Raw genomic sequence first — 19,813 nt, forward strand, 5'->3', positions numbered from 1 at the left:
GGAAGGAAGGAAGGAAGGAAGGAAGGAAGGAAGGAAGGAGAAGAAATGAAGGAAGGAGAGAAAGGAAGGAAGGAGGAAGGAAGAAAAGGAGGAAGGAAGGAAAGAAAGGAAGGAAGGAGAAAGGAAGAAAAGGAAGGAAGGAGGGAGGGAGGAAGGAGAGAGGGAGGGAAGAAGGAAGTAGGGAGGGAGGAAGGAAGGAAGGAGGGAGGAAGGAAGGAAGGAAGAAAGGAAGGAGGGAGGAAGGAAGGAAGGAAGGAAGGAAGGAAGGAAGGAAGGAAGGAAGGAAGAAACCCTTTAAGAACAGAAACGACATCCCATATTATGCCCAGCATCCCATATGGTACCCAGAACCGGGCAGGAGTAATTTTGAGCACAGAGCTAAACTAACTCTTGAGCGCCCCCTGGGTGAGATTTCCCCCCCAAAAGGAAGAAACCCTTTATTTTTAGGTGGGGTGGAAAGAAGACAGAGGGCGTTTGTCACCGTAACAACAGCTTTGGGAGGTTACCCTCCCATGGTCAAGAAATTCCGGGATGCCCAGAAAGCGAGGGGTAAGGGAGAAAGCAGGCAGCCCTAGATGACAGCAGCCCAATGAATGAAACGCATCGTAAGAATCTCACACCAGAGACTTGGGTAAAGAATCTCACTCAGAGAGGACTTGGTTTAACTGCCAAGAGGCCGATTCCTGAAACTGAGCTGAGTCCTTGGGAAAAGTTTGTGCTTCTAAGGATTGGAACCATCGTATAGCGGGTAGGGCGCATGGCTTGCCTTGCCTTAGGCCGTACCCAGTCTTGGAAGACGCCGGCAATGGTCTTGAGGCTGGACCTGCCCCGAGTGGCGGTTTCAGAGGGGCGTGGCTATTTCTGTGGGCGGTGGCGTTCCTGGGTGAGAGGGCGGGGCGTTGCTAAGGGGCGGGGTCGTTTTTGGAAATAGGTGTTTCAGTGTGGCGGGGCGTTGCTAAGGGGTGTGCCTTTTTAGGGGGGCGGGGCTTCCCGGGGCGGAGCGGCGGGAAATTGATCAGTAGTTGCGTCCCCGAACAGCTCGGCTCCCGGCTCCCGGCTCCCGGCTCCGGGCTCGGTCTGCGACTGCCGCGTCCGCTCGCCTGTTGCTCGCTCCTCCGGGCCGCCGCATCCCGCCCGCGCTCCAGGGGCAGGCGGCCCGAGGGGTGCCATACGCTTGGACAGTCTCCTGCCCTCCCTCCGCCTCTCCTCGCCGCCCCGATCTTCCCCGCGCCTCTCCCCCAAAACGCCCGCTCCGAGAGCCCCGGGGCGCCTCCGAGCGCGATGAACGCGACCTTCCTGAACCACAGCGACTTGCAGGGCGAGGCCGCCCTGGGGAACCGCAGCCACAGTCTGGGCACGTGGCTGGGCTGCTGCAGCCCGGGGGACGCGCCCCTGGCCGCCAGCGACGGGGTCCCCGCGGGACTGGCTCCGGACGAGCGCAGCCTGTGGGTGGCGCGCGTGGCGCAGATCGCCGTGCTCTGCGTGCTGTCGATCACCGTGCTCTTCGGCGTCTTCTTCCTGGGCTGCAACCTGCTGCTCAAGTCCGAGGGCATGATCAACTTTCTGGTGCAGGAGCGCCGGCCCTCCAAGGACGCGGGCGCTGCCATCCTGGGGCTGTACTAGAGCGCCTGGCACGCGCCCCCACCCCCCGTTGGACGCCCTCTCGGGGTAGCTCGGAGACGGGACCCGAAAGCCCGGAGCCCTCGTCCTTCAGCCCGGCGACACGGCAGGACTAGCGGCTGTCTGCGGCGGCTCCGGAAAGGGATCGATCTACTGGACCCGACTCGGTCCAATGTGGGCTCCAGCCTTGCAGGAGTTAATGGGGAGCACTGGGGAGGACTGGGGGGGGGGGAGTCCAGCGGTTTCAGAGAAACAGAAGTTCAAGGCCGGGGGTGGGGGCTTTGGGCAACAACTTGGGGCTTAAAGTCACTGAAAGGTGAGGGGACAGATATTGGGTCCGGGTCTCCTTGCTGATTTTTGCATTTGGAAAGAATTCTTGTAATAAAATGAGAGTCTTCAGGCCTGATCTTCAGGCGGTTTCCCACCCCTGCCTCTGTGTATGTGTATGTGTGGCTGCGTGGGGTGTGTGTATGTGTGTGTGATGAACTGACTGTGTTGTTGTATGTTTAGGGTGTGTATGTGTACGTGTGTGGTCTTTATGTTGTGTGGTCTTTGTGTGGGGCTATGTGTGAAGTATCCGTGGGGTGTGTTTGTGTGTATTGTATGATCTGTAGATAGATGTCCTGAGGCAAGCATTTAGCCGAAGGATCACTAACCCTAGGAGTGGGAATCAAACAGAAACAGAAGTTAAAATCGATTTGATTGCTAGGAAATTTGAATTGATTATTACATAAGTTGGGGGTGAAAAGGATCCATGACATGAGTCTAAAAGGGGGAACAGAAAAATCAAACACATCTTTGCCTAGAATAAGTGAAACGAAATGGGGGTGGAGATCTACTTAGGTCTCATTAATGGATTTAATCTATCCCTACCCAGGGAGGTGAGCAGTCTCCCCCAGAAGGGTCCTAATTGCACCCACAGTGAGGGCAGCTGACTGAGGAGTTGGTTTTGTTTTTGTTTTGCAGGAAAGGGTCTAGGATGTTTAAAAAGCAGGAAATGGAGGGGCTGAAGAAATAGTACTATGGGTTGGGCACTTGCCTTGAATGTGGTCCCCTAGCATTTCATCCCCTGAACCCCATATAGTCACTCACCGGAGCCTGTCAGGAGTGATCCCTGAGCACCAAGGCAGAAGTAAGCCCTGAGTATAGCCAGTGTGTGGCCCCAAAGCCAAAATAAATAAAAGGCAGAAAATGGACCCCCAGTCTATTTGTACAGGGGATTTGGACCATCAGTGGAAGACACACTAAGGAACCAGCGTACCTGGATGGAGGTAGGACTCGCCAACTGTCCAAATGCAAAGTACTTGGGTTTTTGAGGTGAGGTCTGCTTTCTCTACTCTCTGGCTGAAGTCTTAACTGGTGTTGGGAGAAGCAGACAAAACATTTTAGTACTAGTTCCATATTGGGGGCAGGGGGTGTCAAAAATACAGAAGGTCACTAAGAAAGACCTAGAATTTTCCTGACCCCTGGAGCTTCCTGTTTCTAAAATCATTGTAATCAGGATACATCCCCTTCTCCTAGACCCCCGCCATCCCAATATCAGACCCAGGAACATGGGTTCAGCCATTCAGACAGGCCAAGATGGCGATGGTCTGAAACACTTTGTGGAGGCCAGAAACACCTTGTACAGGATCTGTGATTGTGTAAAACCTTCTCTGGAAAATTCAGTGTAACTTGCCAGTCATACCAGTCTGATTTGGGAAGAGCAACTGTGAGTGATTTGGATGTCTGAGTCTCTGACTGGACCTAGAAAGAGAGGGCTGGGGCTCAGACCATACTAGGTGTCTGGAACAACAACAACAACAACAACAACAAAAAGTGGAACAGTGGGGCTGGAGCCGTGGCGCAAGCAGTAGGGCATTTGCTTTGCACACTTAACTTGGAGGGACTGCAGTTCAATCCCCCAGAGTCCCATATGGTCCCCCAAGCCAAGGGCGATTTTTGAGCACATAGCAAGGAGTAACCCCTGAGCATCACAAGGTGTGGCCCCCCCAAACAAAACAAAACAAAACAAACAACAAAATAAAAGGTAGGACAATGCAGCCCAGGAAATAGCTCATCCTCATAGAGACCCCCAATGACAGGCCAATAGGAACTGGGGGTGAGGGGGTTAATCCCAGGTTTACACTTTTCTGTCTGTTGGCATGAAAGCAAACACCCAGCAGAGTTTTCCTCTGAGAAGCTGGACCTGCCTCAAATGGTGCTGGGAGCAAGAGAGGACTCAGGAGTGAGGTGTCAGTGATTTGTTGGGCTAGAAAAGCCATTGTGGGGAAGCTTTAAGAATTTCCTCCCTGGAGAGGAACCAAAGGAATAGAAGACAGGTCTATATGCGAGGCTGCATGCTGGGCCCGCCATCACTGATGTGCCTGCTCTAATATTTCCCCCAGAGCCTCAAGCCTTAGACAGGAGAGACCAGAGGAAGCTGGGGAAGCCGGGTCCCATGTGTAGCCTCTGGTTCTCCCGAAGGAAGGGTCTGTACTGATTACTGAGTCTTTTTATATAAACCGTGGGGACAGGGGACACGGTTATGTAAGAGTGTAAGGATCAGTGCTCCAAGGAAAGCTGGAACCGGAGCACAGTCATAAGTCTGGAGCATGGAGTAAAGCATGGAGAAGGGGTGTAGGGACCTCTTCCTATGAGGACCCACCAAGATGGGGCCAAATCAGCAGAGTTTCTGAATTTAGAAGACCTAAGATTTCCCGTTCTTGGAAATCCTGGTTGTCCTGCTTGCTGATTCTGTGAATCCGAGGCGGTAACGCTGTGTCCCAGCTTTCTCCTCTATTTGATGGAAGCATTAGGACCCACTGCGGTGTGGGAAGAGAGGTGTGCAGAGAAGCCAGCACAGCACCTGACTTGTAATAGACCCAAGACAAGAGTCATTATAGTGTTGTTTATGGCTGTTTCTTGTAGGAATTCTTTTCCAGCACAATAGTTCAGGCTCTCTAAAATGAGATCCCCTGGGGGAAGGGGGAGGGAGGGAGGGAGGGAGAGAAGAAAAGGAGGGAGGGGGAGAGAGAGAGAGGAGAGAGAGAGAGAGAGAGAGAGAGAGAGAGTCATTTTTACTTTCCAAGTCCTTGTAGTTTTCAAAGCTTATTCTGAAGCAGAACAAAAATAAAACCAGAGCTTCTGCCCTCGTGGAGGATTTCATTACTATTCTATTTTACAGATGTGGACAGAGGGTCAGCAAATTCATCTGTAGTCACATAGCTAGAGACAGGGACAGAGCTAGCATTCAATGCAGGCTGGGTCACTCCAGTTTTCATTCTACATGGTCTCATGGTCTTGTTTGCCCTGGAAGATTACTTGGTCAATTATGACTGATACCATTCTTTTGGTCTTTTTTGTTTTGTTTTGTTTTGTCTAGGACCTCCCTTAGTATTACTTGACCAGGCTGTAGAGGAATGGTGCTCCTGTGGTGCTAGGGATCAAAGTTAGGCTCCTATCCCCAAAACTTTGAGCTATCTCCTTGGCCCTATTTACATTTATTTTGCTTTGGAGGTGTGTACACTCCTGGCAATGCTAAAGGTTTACTGGCTGTGCACTTAGGAATCATTCCTGGTTGATATCAAGTAACCCTATGGAATGCTGGGAATATAATCCAGGTTGGTAGCATGCTAGACAAGTGCCCTGCCCACTAGACTATCTCTCCAGTCTCATTGTTTGTTTGTTTCAAGAAGACAAAACCAAAATTCAGTGTAATCAACTTGTCTTTGTTGATTCACTTATTTGGAGTCTATTGTGGGTCTTCCTGAGGGCCAGACTCTGTGGTGGGCCAGGTGAGAGGGGACATGGCAGAGCCAGAGTCAGTCCTGGCCCTTAGCCCCTGAAGCCCTGGGCTTCAACTGCCTTGCTCTCAGCTCTCAGGGCCACTCACCCTGGGGATGGGGATTCGTTCCAAGCAGAGACCAGCTCAAAGTCTTTGCTGCTAGTTTCCCTTCCTTTTTTTTTTTTTTTTTTGTTTGTTTGTTTATGGGTCATATCCAGCAATGCTCAGGATTACTCCTAGTTCTGCACTCAGGAATTACTCCTGGCTGTGCTTGGGGAACCATATGGAGTGTTCAGGGAACCATATGGAGTGCTGGGGCCCCAACCTGGGGTTGCTGTGTGCAAAGCAACAGCTACCTGCTGTTCTATTGCTCTGGCCTCTGGTTTCCCTTCCTTTAATTCAGGAATGCTTAGTAGGGGACTCATTGTGCCCTCACTAGCAAATGTCTCCTGGGGGTTGGGGCTGGAGGAGAGCTTGCATCACAACATCCACTTTCCATCCTTCTTATGCAGGAGCAGGATTCACACAGAGCACTGCTTAGTGGGTTCCTGGCAGCAGCCCTCCCAGAAGTCTCTCCCGGAAGAGCCAGAGCATCAAGAGGAGGCTTCATGGCAAAGAGGGGAGCGTGGGAAGTGGCAGAGACAAGAACAGCTCCCACCCAGTATTCTAAGAGTACACGAGTGCAAGCACCTATGATCCAGACAAAGGATGCTAGTGGGGTTTGTGGCAGCATCTCTATGCACCCCTCGAGTCTCTTGTCAATCAAGACCACAGCAGCTGGATCAGAGAGAAGATGCAAAGAGCTGAGCACCAGGCTCTGCCTCCAGGAGCTCCTGTACAGCATTACATGGTCCTGGAGCACTGCCAGTCTGGATCCTTCTCTCCCCACTAAAAATATCACAGGAAGTTTGTGGGCTGTCCGGAGTCCTGATCTTTAACTTAGTCCAAAGAAACTGTCCAGGCTTTGGAGAAAGAGGGGATGTCCTGAGACAGAACCTACTTAGTCTTGGTACCTGATAGTCTTATGCCCAGAATGCATGAGGGGTGCCTTTCAATCATGGATAAGGAAACTTTCACTTATGGGGACTATTCTGGAACTTTCTAGTTCTTTCTAGAACTAGAGAGAGAGAGGGGAGAGAGAGAGAGAGAGAGAGAGAGAGAGAGAGAAAGGGAGAGAGGGAGAGAGGGAGAGAGGGAGAGAGGGAGAATGTGGTATAAGGCCCACAATTTACCATCCTTGAGGGAAGCAAAGAAAGAAATCAAAGCTCACATGGAAGTTCAAACATGCCTGCAAGTTTGCCCACCTGTGTGTATTAAATTTTGGGGTGAATAATCCCCACCAATATTGACTTCAGGTTCATAGGAACCCAAACCATGCAACAAAAGAAATAGCATAAGAAGGAGAGTGAGGGGCCGGGGCGGTGGCGCTGGAGGTAAGGTGCCTGCCTTACCTGCGCTAGCCTAGGAGACGGACCGCGGTTCGATCCCCCGGCGTCCCATATGGTCCCCCAAGCCAGGAGCGACTTCTGAGCGCATAGCCAGGAGTAACCCCTGAGCGTTACCGGGTGTGGCCCAAAAACCAAAAAAAAAAAAAAAAAAAAGAAGGAGAGTGAACCACCACCTCCATCAGATCCATCAGCTCAGGTCTCTCCCTCTGTAGGTCTCTCCAGAACCACTCTTCTGTTTTGTTTTGTTTTGTTTGTCATTGTTGTTGTTTGTTTGTTTTTGGGTCACACCCAGCAGTGCTCAGAGGCCACTCCTGGCTCTGCACTCAGAAATCACTCCTGGCAGGCTCGGGGGACCATATGGGATGCCAGGATTCGAACCACAGTCCTTCTGCATGAAAGGCAAACGCCCTACTTCCATGCTATCTCTCCAGCTCAGGACCACTCTTCTGACCCAAACTCATGACTCTGCTTGGTTTTTCTCATAGCCCACTGGAGTGGAGGCCTCATGGCCCAATCCTAAGGGATTGGGGAGACTTGGGTCTGGAAATACCAACACAGGAAATAATCCACACAAAGTTGAAGGAGATTGGACAGGAAAACCACTAGTTTTCCACTCCTAACACTAAGGCAACAGGCACAAGCAGTTTCTCCCTGAGACCCAGGGTCTTTCTTTATTGGGAAGCCAAAGACCACAAATGGGTGGAGAACAGGTAGGGTAAGGGACCAATCCAAAGATGCTTTAATCCAGTGAGTGATAAGCACCAGCAAAAATGAATTATCCGGAATAGATGGAGATTAGTTATCCAACAGCCCACAACTCATTTCCTCCAAGGCAGATGTCAAGCTTTGCTACACCAGCCAAGGCTCAAATTAGGCTTGGGCTCTTGTCTAAGACCCATAGCTTGTCATCAGAGTTCAAGCTCGAATCTTCCTAAGTTCAAAAGGGCCCTTTGAAAGTGACTAACAGGTGTTGGAGTTCATTTCCTGGCTTGGGATGTTGAAGAAACATCTAAAAAAATGGATTTCAGGCACCGTGATTTGCAGGATTGGGAACTGCAGGGTTTCATGCACAAAACATTCCATCACTGCACCCACACCAGTGTTCACTTCCCTCCTCCACGGTCCCAGACACCCCCTCATCCTATTCCTCCCCAAAGCACTCTCCAGTGATCTGTTTCCTACTAAAGACTGGTTCTCAGTTTCCGTTGCCTTTGGCAGTTGTTATTCCCTTACTATATTTCCTTATATCCTGAAGATAAAAGATCATTTGGTATCTATTTCTCTCTCTCTGACTATCTTCACTCAGCATGACATTCTCCATATGCATCCACATAGTGGCAAATTGCAAAATTTTTTTTCTTTTCTTTATTCAAGGTAGTATTTTACTATGTAAATGTACCAGGTTTTTTTTTTTTTTTATCCACTCATCTGTTCTTGGAAATTTGGGTTGTTTAGATATTTTGGCTATTGCGAAGCATACTGCCGTGAACATAGGAATATAGAGGGCTTATCTGTCATTTTATGCTTTCTGAATTTTTTCTGGGGAGAGGCCACACTCTTGGTGAGGAATCACTCGTGGAAGTGCTTGGGGACCATCTGGGATACCAGGGATAGAAATAGGGTTGATCATGAGCAAGGCAATTGTCCTACCTTCTGTGCTTTCTCTTCAGTCCCCAGATGACTTATCTAAATAGAATTTTTGGACTATTCTTAGACTTGGGGTAAATAATAATAAGAAGGATTACTGGGGCATATGGAAAATAAATTCTAGTTTTTAATCTTATTTTCTTTTAGGCCACACCTGGTGGCACTAAGTAGTTACTCCTGATTCTCAGCTCAGAAGTTTTTCCTGGCAGGGTTGGGGGACCCTATGAGATGCCAGGGATTGAACCCGGGTTGGTTGTGTTGAAGACAAATACCCTACCCACTGTGCTATTGCTCTAGCCCCTAATTCTAATTTTTAAAGGTCTATCCATATTGTGTTTCCCAATAGGTGAACCAGTCAACATTCCCATTCACAATGGATGAAGGCTCCCTTTCTCCTTAGCCCCAGTGATGGGGGAACATTTTGGGGTTCTGATTTTGTTGCTGAATATGTTGGTGACTCCCCATCAGGAGTCACTACATGGCTCTGCTGCTGGTGATGGAAGAAAATGCCCCACCCCACTGTCAGAATGACTACAGTATGAAAAGTAAAATAAAAAGTGGATTCTGTCTTCAGGCTATGCCAGGATTGAACGTACAAAATAAAGGCGATCATTTCCCTGTGGAAAAACAGAAAATAAGTTGGTTGCTACAAACACTAAAAGGAAAAGGAAAAGGAAAGGTGGGCATATGGACAAAATATTCATATCAATACTTTGTGATGCACCATCAGAATTCTGCATACAGTGGGCTGGATAAAACCATGGGTAGGACTCTTAATTTGTACATGCTGGCCCAGGTTTGATCCTTAGCATTCCATATGGTTCCCTGAGCACTGCCAAGAATACAGAGCCAAGAGTAACCCCTGAGCATCTCCAGGTGTGACCCAAAAGCAAAAGCTAAAATAAACCCGAGGACTAACATTACAAAAAAAATCCAAGGCAGGGTCAAGACTCAGAATGGTGATGCATATGGATTGTATATGTGAGACTTTGGATTTGATTCCTTTAGATCAAATGCCCCAGCACTGCTCTGTGTGGATTTCATACACCCCTGCAATGCTAGAAGCTGGATGTACCCCACAATAGCAACAATCACAAAATAGAAAAATCCTTATCAGTGGATTTTCTGAAAAATTTTCTGAAAAGGCTGGTTAGATCATGTTGAAGAGGTATCCATATCGCAGGCAAGTGAGGTCAGCCACAAAGGGAGATAACAGCTCAGGGGTGCCCCAAACTGAAAGGCAGAGAACATGGCAAGCAGGAGGTGGCACTCTGGGGGTACCAAGGAGATTGTGCCATCTCTTGCCTCATCCTGCCCATTTTTGCCAGCATTGAGGACTCTGAGGCTTTGTCCTAGGCTGGGCTCTAGGTATGACATAGGCTTTATCTATGTCTATGGTAAGTTTAAGAAGCTCTGATGTTGGCCAGAGCAATAATATAGTAAGTAGGGTGTTTGCTTTGCACTCAGATGATCTGGACCTGATCCCCAGCACTCCATTTGGTCCCCTGAGCCTGCCAGGAGTGATTCCTGAGCACAGAACCAGAAGTAACCCCTGGGCACTGCCAGGTGTGCCCCCCCCCAAAAAAAACAAAATAAAACAACAACAACAACAAAACTCTTATGTGAATGGTTCTGGAGCAATAGTACAGCAGGTAAGATGTTTGCCTTGCAGGCAATCAACCCAGGTTTGATCCCCAGCATCCCATATGGTCTCCAAGCCCTGCCAGGACTAGTCCTTGTGCACAGAGTCAGGTGTAAGCCCTGAGCACCACTAGGTGGGCTCAAACAACAAAACTAAACAAACAAACAAAAAAAATACCTTCCAAGGTGTTAAATCTCAATAACATCAGTGTTGTTCAGCCTGTTCTGGGTCCTAGCTGCCACCAAACCTCCTGACTGCAGTCTGGCTTGGTAAGAGGACCCACTTCTAAAAATGTGGCTTCGATAAATTTTCTGCCATGTACATATGGGCAGCCCATGTGTGTTACCAGAAGGGTGCAAAACTCCCATGAATCGCCATGGAGATGATCGCTGGAACCAGGTTGCCATGGCAACTAACCAGCTCCTAAGCAGCTGTGTCACTTGGGGAAGAAGGAGAGTCATGTCAGGCACCTAAGTGCAAAGTGAAATCACAGACCTTCCCACCAGGGCCACGAGCTCTTCTCTCACCCCTCCTTTGCCTTTCCTTCTTCTGTGTATCCCAGCGCAGGGGCACTCAGTACTGTGGACCTGGATTGACCCTGTGGATGGGTCCAGAGAAATAGTACACAGCAGGGAGGATGTGGCTGAGCCAGGTTTGATTCCTAGCATCCTATATAGTCCCCTAGGACTATATAGGACCAGAAGTAATTCCTCAGCTCCACTAAATATGGAGCAGAAAACAAAAACCACACAAAAGAGGTTGGAGAGATAGAACAGTGGTAGGCCATTTGCCTTGCATGAAGCTGATCCAGGACAAACGGTAATTAGAATCCCGGCAACCCATATGGTCCCTCCATGCCTGCCAGGAGCAATTTCTGAGTGCAGAGCCAGAAATAACCTCTGAGCGCTGCCAGTGTGACCCAAAAAACCAAAAGAAACCAAACAAACAAACAAACAAAAAAACAAGAAAAATTTTGGGTGTAGAGTCACATCCAGGAGTTGTCAGGGCTTACTCCTGGCTCTGTGCTCAGGGATTACTCTGGGTGGCTCTTGAGGGGCCCTGTAGGGTATCAGGGATGGAACCAGGGTCAGTTAATTCCCTACCTGCGATGCTCTCTTTCCTGCCAGATCATTTCTTTTCTTTGTCTGGGGAAACTTTGCCTCCCAAGTTGTTGTATTACATAACTAAGGATGGAGCTGGATGGGGCTGGATGGTGATGGATGCCATTCCAGGTCACGTGGCTTCACAACCCCATTCAGCTGGTGAGTCCCAGGCCCAGGTGAAATCACTCACTCACACGCAGGCGTCAGGAAGCAACAACTTTATTCAGGCCCTAGCCACCATGCATGTGGCCTACTTATAACCTTTCAAGCATTCAGCCATTCTAGGCTTGCCCTGCATCTTATCCTCTTTTCAGCCATCTTCCCTTTGGGCTCCATGCGGCCCAAAGAGCCAAAGGGCCAAGGTCCAAAAGCCAGGGAGCCCAGCCGGGCAAAGAGAGAAACGGCAAAAGGGCCGAATCCCCTGGCTCAGAGGTTTATCTATTCTTTCCAAGACCCCTCCCTGGAATGGGCTGGGTCTTGCAGGTAGGGTTACACCTACTATCCGGTTCCCAAGACCCCTCCCAGAAATGGGTGGGTTTTGGGTACACTAGGTGGGTTTTGGGTACACTACATTTCCCCCCTTTCTGAAATATAAAGACCCTTTTTGTAATTCTGACTCCACCTTTAGCCAAAGGTGTGTTAATATTTTCATACAACAACGTAATAAAGTGAAAATTAATATACCAGCCCTTTTCAAAAACATAACATTTTTGCAAAATATACTATACACTTGTAACCTAAAATTCTATTAATGCTTTTTTACCAAGCACTATTCCGGAACTTTCATGTTTCTATACTTTTAAACTATATTGGGGGAACTTTTTGTTCCTAAAAACCTTTCCTATACACAAGTACTACAGCATAAATGTTTAACATACATTTTAAAAACAGGCTAAGTACATTAAAATACACAGTAAAACATTTTGCAATTGAAATTATTAACTATGAAAGACAACAAAACAAATTTAAATTATAAAGAAAATGACTAAGACAAAGATGCAGGTGGTTAGAAATCAGATGTTTAAATGGGCTAAACTGTATTACCTCCCTTTTATTTTTATTTTTTAACCACTAACTAAAACTTATCCCATCACCAACTATGAGTAAAATATAAGACTACCCGCTTAGTTCCTATACTTAAAATGATTAATTTGTCCCACGCTGATCTTACCACGTGGCTTTTGTAAACTTTTAAAGTTCAGATGCTGGTTTGTCCCACGCTGATCTCACCACGTGGCTTCTGTAAACTTTCTGCAGGCCGGTTCGCTAGAGCCATTTAACCTTTGAGATTTGGAGGGTGGATCCCAGGCTCGCTGCTTTTCCAGGCCAAGCGGAGCCCAGCCGAGCCGAGCCCAGCCGATCCAATCTGATCCGATCCGCAGGCATTGCCACTTAGGGGTTTTTAGAAGCTTTTTTCCGCTTTTCCCTCTGGGCGTCACTTTGGACGGTTTTTTTCGGCCACAGCTTTTTTTGCAGAGGGCTTTTGGATGTTCAAAGTTATTTAAACTAAAAGTCCAGTCCAAAATTTCCAAAGTCGAAATCCAAATTCAAGGCGCAGGTCATATTCAGAAAATCAGTCCACTTTAAATACAGTCTTTTTTCTCCTCCGTTTCCAATTTAGACTTTTAATCAGTTTTTGAAGAGGCCGAGGTTTTTTTTTTTTATTGTAACACCAAGTGAGGGCCCAGAGGAGCTGATCTCATAATTGTGGTGTGCCCTGAGCTTTGTCCTGTGGTCCAAGCTCTTCCACAGGGCTGAGTTCAAGCTGCCACCAGGAGTCTGGGACTCACTTTCTAGATGTGTGTGTGTGTGTGTGTGTGTGTGTGTGTGTGAGAGAGAGAGAGAGAGAGAGAGAGAGAGAGAGAGAGAGAGAGAGAGAGAGAGAGAGAGAGAGAGAGAGAGAGAGAGAGTGCATGTGTGTGTCCAGAGGGCCTTCTTGGATTTCAGAGATCCTGGCCTGAAAGAGTTAGGAGGCAGACTTTTTGCCGGACTTGAATGCTTGTTCTAAGAGTTTTTGCAGTCTCCTTGCCCTTTTTGCGTGAAAGACTTTGGCAGAAGCGACAGCTCCTCCATGCCTCCCAAGTTTTCTCACCTGTGAGGCTGAGATGAGGAGCAACAAGAGTCCTAATTCCTGCAGAGTCCCAGAAACTTGCCTGGGCTATGGGGTGAGGAGACCCCATAAGATTCTGTTGTTCGCCACATCCAAGCACTGGGCATCCTGATGGAAGATGAGGGATGTGGGGTGTTGCTCTGTGGTCCAGGAGAGAAGATGGCCAGGGAGAAGGTGCAGGATTCACCAATCACCGAGGTGATTCGTGCTTGTTAGGAAAAGCATCAAAGCTACAGTAAAACCTCCCAAACCTCCCATTTAAATCGTTTACCTATTTGTGGGATCCACTTTCCCTTCTGAGTCTGCTTTGCTCCTCAGGATCACAGAATCAAAAAGACCAATTGGAGGCTGGAGAGACAGTACAACAGGTAGGATGCTTGTCTTTCACTCGGCTAATCTGGGTTTGATTCCTGGTACCACATGTGGTCCCCTGAGTTCTACCAGGAGTGATTCCTGAGCACAGAGTCAGGAGTCAACTCTGAACATGGAAAGAGAAGGTAAAGAGAAGGGAAGAAAGTGGAAAACAAGGGAAGGGAAGAGAAGTGGAGAAGAGAGGAAAGCAAATGGAAGGGAAAAGAAGAAAATGAAAGGGGGCCGGAGAGATAGCATGGAGGTAAGGCGTTTGCCTTTCATGCAGGAGGTCATCGGTTCGAATCCCGGCGCCCCATATGGTCCCCTGTGCCTGCCAGGAGCAATTTCTGAGCCTGGAGCCAGGAATAACCCCTGAGCACTGCCAGGTGTGACCCAAAAACCAAAAAAAAAAAAAAAGAAGAAAATGAAAGAGAAGGAAAGGGGAGAAGAGGGGAAGGAAACAAGGGGAGGGGAGGGGAGAAACAGAAGAGAGGAGAGCATGGGAAGGAAAGGAAGCAGAAAGGAGGAGAGGGGAAGGCAGAGGAGGAGGAGAGAGCTAGGAGGGGATGGGACAGAAGGAGAAAAGAATAACAACTTACAGGGAGCTCTATTTCAGAGAGGCACATTTGCTCCCCAAACATCTTGTTTTTCATCTCTCAGCTCCTTGGGTGGCAGCGGCATTCATGGGTTACTCCTAGCTCTGTGATCAGAAGTTGCTCCTGGCAGGCACAGGGGACCATATGGGATGCCAAGATTCAAACCACAGTCTGTTCAAGTCAGCCTTGTGCAAGGCAAATGCCCTACTGCTGTGCTATCTCTCCGGCCCCACACATCAGTTTCTTCATGTGTAAGATGTAGGTTCGTGACACATCCCTGGAAGTATTATTCAAAGGGACAACACATATTTATGACAATTATTTGCAAGCACAGCCTCTGGCCCCCTTTAAAATTAATTCTTGGGGTTTTGTCCAGCACTGACATAGACCACGCATGTGGTGTGAAATGATGATCCTTGTCTTATGTCCATGATCCTATGGGTTGATGGGCATCCACGGATCAGCAGGGTGGCTCGGTTGCCACTACAAGTTGGTCCAATTTAACTGACTGGAGTTGAGTTAACCAAAGTTTCTGGGGCCACTGAAAGTAGCCTCCAGTATCACTGGGATGAGACACTTTCTGTCTCTTTAAATGGTAAGATTTGGGGAACCAGAGAGATAGCATGGAGATAAGGCATTTGCCTTGCATGCAGAAGAATAGTGGTTCAAATCCCGGCATCCCATATGGTCCCCTGAGCTTGCCAGGAGCAGTTTTTGAGCGTAGAGCCAGGGGAAAGGTAAGATTTGTGGTTTGTTAATTATTTTCCTGAAAAAAAGGTCCAGGTCTCATCAGTTTGGGAATCTCTGGGCTGGTGTGAAGACTTGGCAGAAGCAGCCAGGGTGGCACGGGGCAAGTCTTTCCTCTCCTGGGAGGGTCTTGGGGCTCCTCTCCTCCCCCAGACATTGCCACATGGTCTCTATAGAAACGGCACAGCTGCCTTCCCCCAAATGCAAAGATGAAGCTCTCCAGGCCAGCCTAAGGCTCCAGCTCAGAACTGACACATTTTCTTCTATCACATCTTATTTATCAAAATGAGTCACAAGACCAGTTTGGATTCACTTGTCAGGGATGGGACTAAATAAAAGCCTGTTTTATGGGGAACAGGGGAATCTTTCAAAACCAACGATTTTATTGTTTAATGAATGGCTTTAAAATTTTTTATTGAATCACTGTGAATTATGAAGCTCAATAAATGGTTTTTTTATTCAAGGAATTTTAGGGATGTTTCACTTCATGGTCTCATTTTTTTTGTGAGGGGAAATATCATCTGATGGGGTCTATAGAATAAGCCAATATTGTTTATTATAGAACTTAGAGTCTTGAGATCATCCTCCTTACGTAAGTCTCTAAGACAGAAACCATGATTCTTTTTCTTACAAATCGCCTCACAGGACCTGTCCATGGTAGGAAGCTTGCCCCAAAGAGTGGGGGAGTGCAGTTAGGGCAGAGAAGGAACAAGTATGACAATGAGAGTTGGATTATGACAAAGAGAATTGGAAATTATCACTCTGGACAAGAACTGGATGCTGAAAGGAGGGAAAATAATAGGCATTTTCAGTAGCAATATTGCAAACTGGAACCTAAGGGGAAAGGGAGATAGAGAGACAGAGACAGAGACAAAGATGGAGAGAGACATCTGCAATAGGGGCAGGCAAGGGGGAGGGAAGGAGGGAAACTGGGGACATAGCAGCTGCAAATGTGCACTGGTGAAGGGTGTTGTACATTGTATGACTGAAACTCAATTATGAACAACTTTACAACTGTGTATCTCACAGTGGTTTAATTAAATAATTTTATAAAAAACATACAAATTGACTCACAGACTTAGGACAGAATTCTATCTTCAGTAATATAAAATAAAAATGCATTGTTGAATATTACTATTTCTAAAGCAGCCTGATTTTTTTTTTTTTGGGTCACACCCGGCGGTGCTCAGGGGTTACTCCTGGCTGTCTGCTCAGAAATAGCTCCTGGCAGGCACAGGGGACCATATGGGACACCGGGATTCGAACCAACCACCTTTGGTCCTGGATCGGCTGCTTGCAAGGCAAACACCACTGTGCTATCTCTCCGGGCCCAAGCAGTCTGATTTTGGTTAATGTCTTCTTTGCTTCATCCTTCCCTTTGCAAGTTTTCAGTGTCGTTATATTTTAGGCACATCAAATACAACTGTATTTAAAATATGTATTTTAATGTTTATTTGTTATTTGGGAGAGAGGTCGGGGTACACATGGCTTGTGTTTAGGATCACTGTTGTGCTTATGAGTACTACACACTACATAGTATATACATAAAACATACTACACATATGTCGTGTTGGAAATAAAACCAGGGTTGTCCACGTTCAAAGAGAGTAACTAACCTGCCATATTCTCTCTCTAGCCCTGACCACTTTTTCCTATGCAAGGCAAATATTTAGCTGCTCTTAACATTTCTATAACTCGATGTGTGTGTTTTTAAGTCCTAGGAGATGGCTCCTTGAATTAAGGTGCCTGCCTCGCAAACATGAGGTCTAAGTGTGTTCCCTGATGCTGCCCACGTGCACAGAACTGTTCTGTGATCTAGGTCCCTGATGTCACACCACAGTGTATGGCCTCAAGCATACAGCCAGGTATGGACAAACACCACAACTAAAGTGTGTGATCTCTGAAGAGTGGCCAAAAAATACACTGGCAAGAGATGAATAAATGTGGGAGCTCCAGCGTGTACCTGTGTGAACCCTACAACACTTCCATGCAAGCACACCAACTCAACGAATGGGAACCCCAGTAAGCATATAGGGCATATGACCCCAGGAGCATCATACCTGGGGTGGGAACACCACACCCAAGCATGTATCATCTCAACAAAACACCAAAGAAGGGGCTGGAGCGGTGGCACAGCGATAGGGCATTTGCCGTGCATGCAGCTGACCTAGGACGGACCAAGATTCCATCCCGCGGTGTCTCATATGGTCTCTCAAGCCAGGAGTGATTTCTGAGCATAGTCAACAGTAACCCCTGAGCATCACTGGGTGTGGCCCCCCAAAAAAACACCAAAGGAAGGAATGGGGGCGAATAATAATAAAGAGATGCAATTCGAGTGCATGTCTAGGGGCTAGAGAGACAGTACAGCAGGGAAGGCATTTGGCATTTGCTTTGCATGCATCTGACCTGATTTCATCCCTGACACTGTATATAATGCCCCAAGCCCCACCAGGAGTGATCCCTGAGCACAGAGCCAGGAGTAAGCCCTAAGTACCCTTGGGTGTAGTCCAAAAAGTCAAAAGAGAAAGTGCATGTCTTTTTCACTAACATGCTTCCTGTTTTCATTTATTGTGAATACCAGTTTATTTGGGTTTATTTGTGCATTTAAGCAATGTTTTATATTTATCACCTTTTTTGAGTTTTGGCTGAGCTCAAAGCTTACTTCTGGCTTTGTACTCCTTGAGGAGTGCTCAGAGATCTACATGCATTGTCCAAGACCAGACTGGATTAGCCATGTACAAACCAAGCACACCTAACCTGCTTGTATTATTTCTCTGAGTCCGACCACATTTTTATTTTTAGTTATTTATTTTTGGTTTTTGAGTAACACCCAGCAGCGATCAGGGATTACTCCGGGCGCTATGCTCAGAATCGCTCCTGCCAGGCTCGGGGGACCATATGAGATGCCAGAATTCGAACCACTATCCTTCTGTATGTAAGACAAATGCCCTACCTCTATGCTATCTCTCCACCCACCCCCAACCACATTTTTATGTTTCTTTTTTCATGCCTTCTATTGCTTTGGAAATTTCCATTTGTTTTTCTTCTCCCAAGGGGTATCCTTAATTTGAAATAGCATCTTAAAAAAAAAAAGCCTACAATTGGGGACCGGAGTGATAGTACAGTAGATGGGGCATTTGTCTGGTATGTGGCCAATCTGCATGCTACAGGCAAGCCAAATTGGGCAGCATGGAGAGCGGCTTCAGGGTTACTCGGCAGAAGGACAGGAGCAAGGAATCAGTGATGATTGGTTACTCAGAGACCAGACACACTCAGGAGCTGCTGGATCTGAGCCTGTTTATTCAAAGTTTCCCTTCCATATTTAAGCAGATAATTATCAATAGTAGTAACTTGCAGTAGGTCAAGCATGACATGATTTTTAGCCACAGGGTTAAACATTATGCCTCAGCACAATCATTAAACAACCATCTAAACATTCTATGTAGTCTATAAATTCTTTGTACTACTATCATCAGTTTCATTTATTCTAGACAGAAATCAAAAAATAGTTATTCTTTTTCTTGTGGATATCATTTTACTATTATTATTCATGAACAAAACACAAGCCCATTGTCTATGAATGCTTAAACTAAGGAACTATTGTAAAAAGGGAGCATATGCAATTCTTAAAAAGACCAAACATTCTCGTAACCTACATGTTACTAAGTAACCGGCCCAAAAAATATAATTGTAAATTCTAGCAGCTTGGGGAAAGCAGCAAAAATTATTATTGTAAATTCTTCCAGCTTGGGAAAGGCAGCTTAGGGTAAGTCGGGTCTGTTCTAGCAATCCTTTTTTAACTGCAAGGGGCAAAGGCACACAATTTTTCATCTACTTGGCATTGTTAAATCTCATTATGAATTAATATTTAATAAGTTAATTGTTGCTATCTTGCCAATGCTAACTTAGGGCACCTGTGGCCTTTTCTCAGCAGTATCTGACAGGACTGCATCTCTTCTTCAGGCAGGAGACTAGGCCTGCACCACATTAGTTCTGCTGGCAATCATGCCTGTAGGCTGGGGGGCTTTGGAACCTGGATTCCATCCCCAGTATCCCATATAGTTCCTGAGCCTGCCAGGAATGACTCCTGAGAATACCTGGGTACAACTTCCCCAAAATAAAAACACAGTGTACAATTAATCAATCTGTTTTCTTCCTGGACAAAAACACAGACTTCAACTATGTAAATTCTGATGACCCAGCCAGGGAAGGAGATAGATCAAAGGGTCAAATTCAGGCTTTGCATGCCAGGGGCCCAGGTTCAACTCCTAGTACCTCACAGAGCATAGAATCCACTCTGAGCTATGCCAGGTGTGACTCAACATCTTCTAGAATCATTATCTTTTCTATCTACCAAAGTATTTTCCCCTTGTATTTTTGTTTATGTTTTGTTTTTGTTTTTTGGCCACACCCTGTGACACTCAGGGCTTGGGGGGACCATATGAAATGCCAGGGGGAATTGAACCTCTGTCTGTCCTAGGTTAGCGCACTCAAGGCAGATGTCTTACGCCCTGCACCACTGCTCCAACCCCTTCCCCTTATATTTGATTTCTACCTCATTTCTTCCCAAAATTCCCATCAAAGTAACTACTCTATACATTTTCATTTTAATAGTTGTGGTGAAAAATATTTGGTTCCTGGACTATGGATGCTTAGAGACATATGATCAGCACAAACACAAACTAAGCCCAACCTTCTCCAGCTGCTCCTTTGTGGCCCATCTGTCCTCCTTTTTGCATTTGGCCAGAGATTTATACTCTGTTCCTGTAGCAGTTTTCTTTGA

General features: G+C 47.0%; 2 protein-coding genes across 2 annotated transcripts in view; one reads left to right on the plus strand and one right to left on the minus strand.

The window, feature by feature from the left end:
- LOC126001038 (uncharacterized) overlaps positions 1-1,170 on the minus strand; it is a gene marked incomplete at its 3' end in the record, with an annotated part of 3,750 nt that extends 2,580 nt beyond the window's left edge. The window contains 2 exon segments of the mRNA XM_049768213.1: positions 784-823; positions 1,037-1,170. Of these exon segments, the coding sequence (XP_049624170.1) occupies positions 784-823; positions 1,037-1,170 (174 nt within the window).
- Positions 1,171-1,281: 111 nt separating this feature from the next.
- Positions 1,282-1,826, plus strand: RPRML (reprimo like). The gene has a single exon (XM_049781431.1). The coding sequence runs from the start codon at positions 1,282-1,284 to the stop codon at positions 1,621-1,623; it is 342 nt and encodes a 113-aa protein (XP_049637388.1). The 3' UTR covers positions 1,624-1,826.
- Positions 1,827-19,813: the final 17,987 nt, after the last annotated feature.

The sequence above is a fragment of the Suncus etruscus genome, chromosome 1 (genome assembly GCF_024139225.1).
Source record: "Suncus etruscus isolate mSunEtr1 chromosome 1, mSunEtr1.pri.cur, whole genome shotgun sequence".
NCBI classification, from domain to species: Eukaryota; Metazoa; Chordata; class Mammalia; order Eulipotyphla; family Soricidae; genus Suncus; species Suncus etruscus.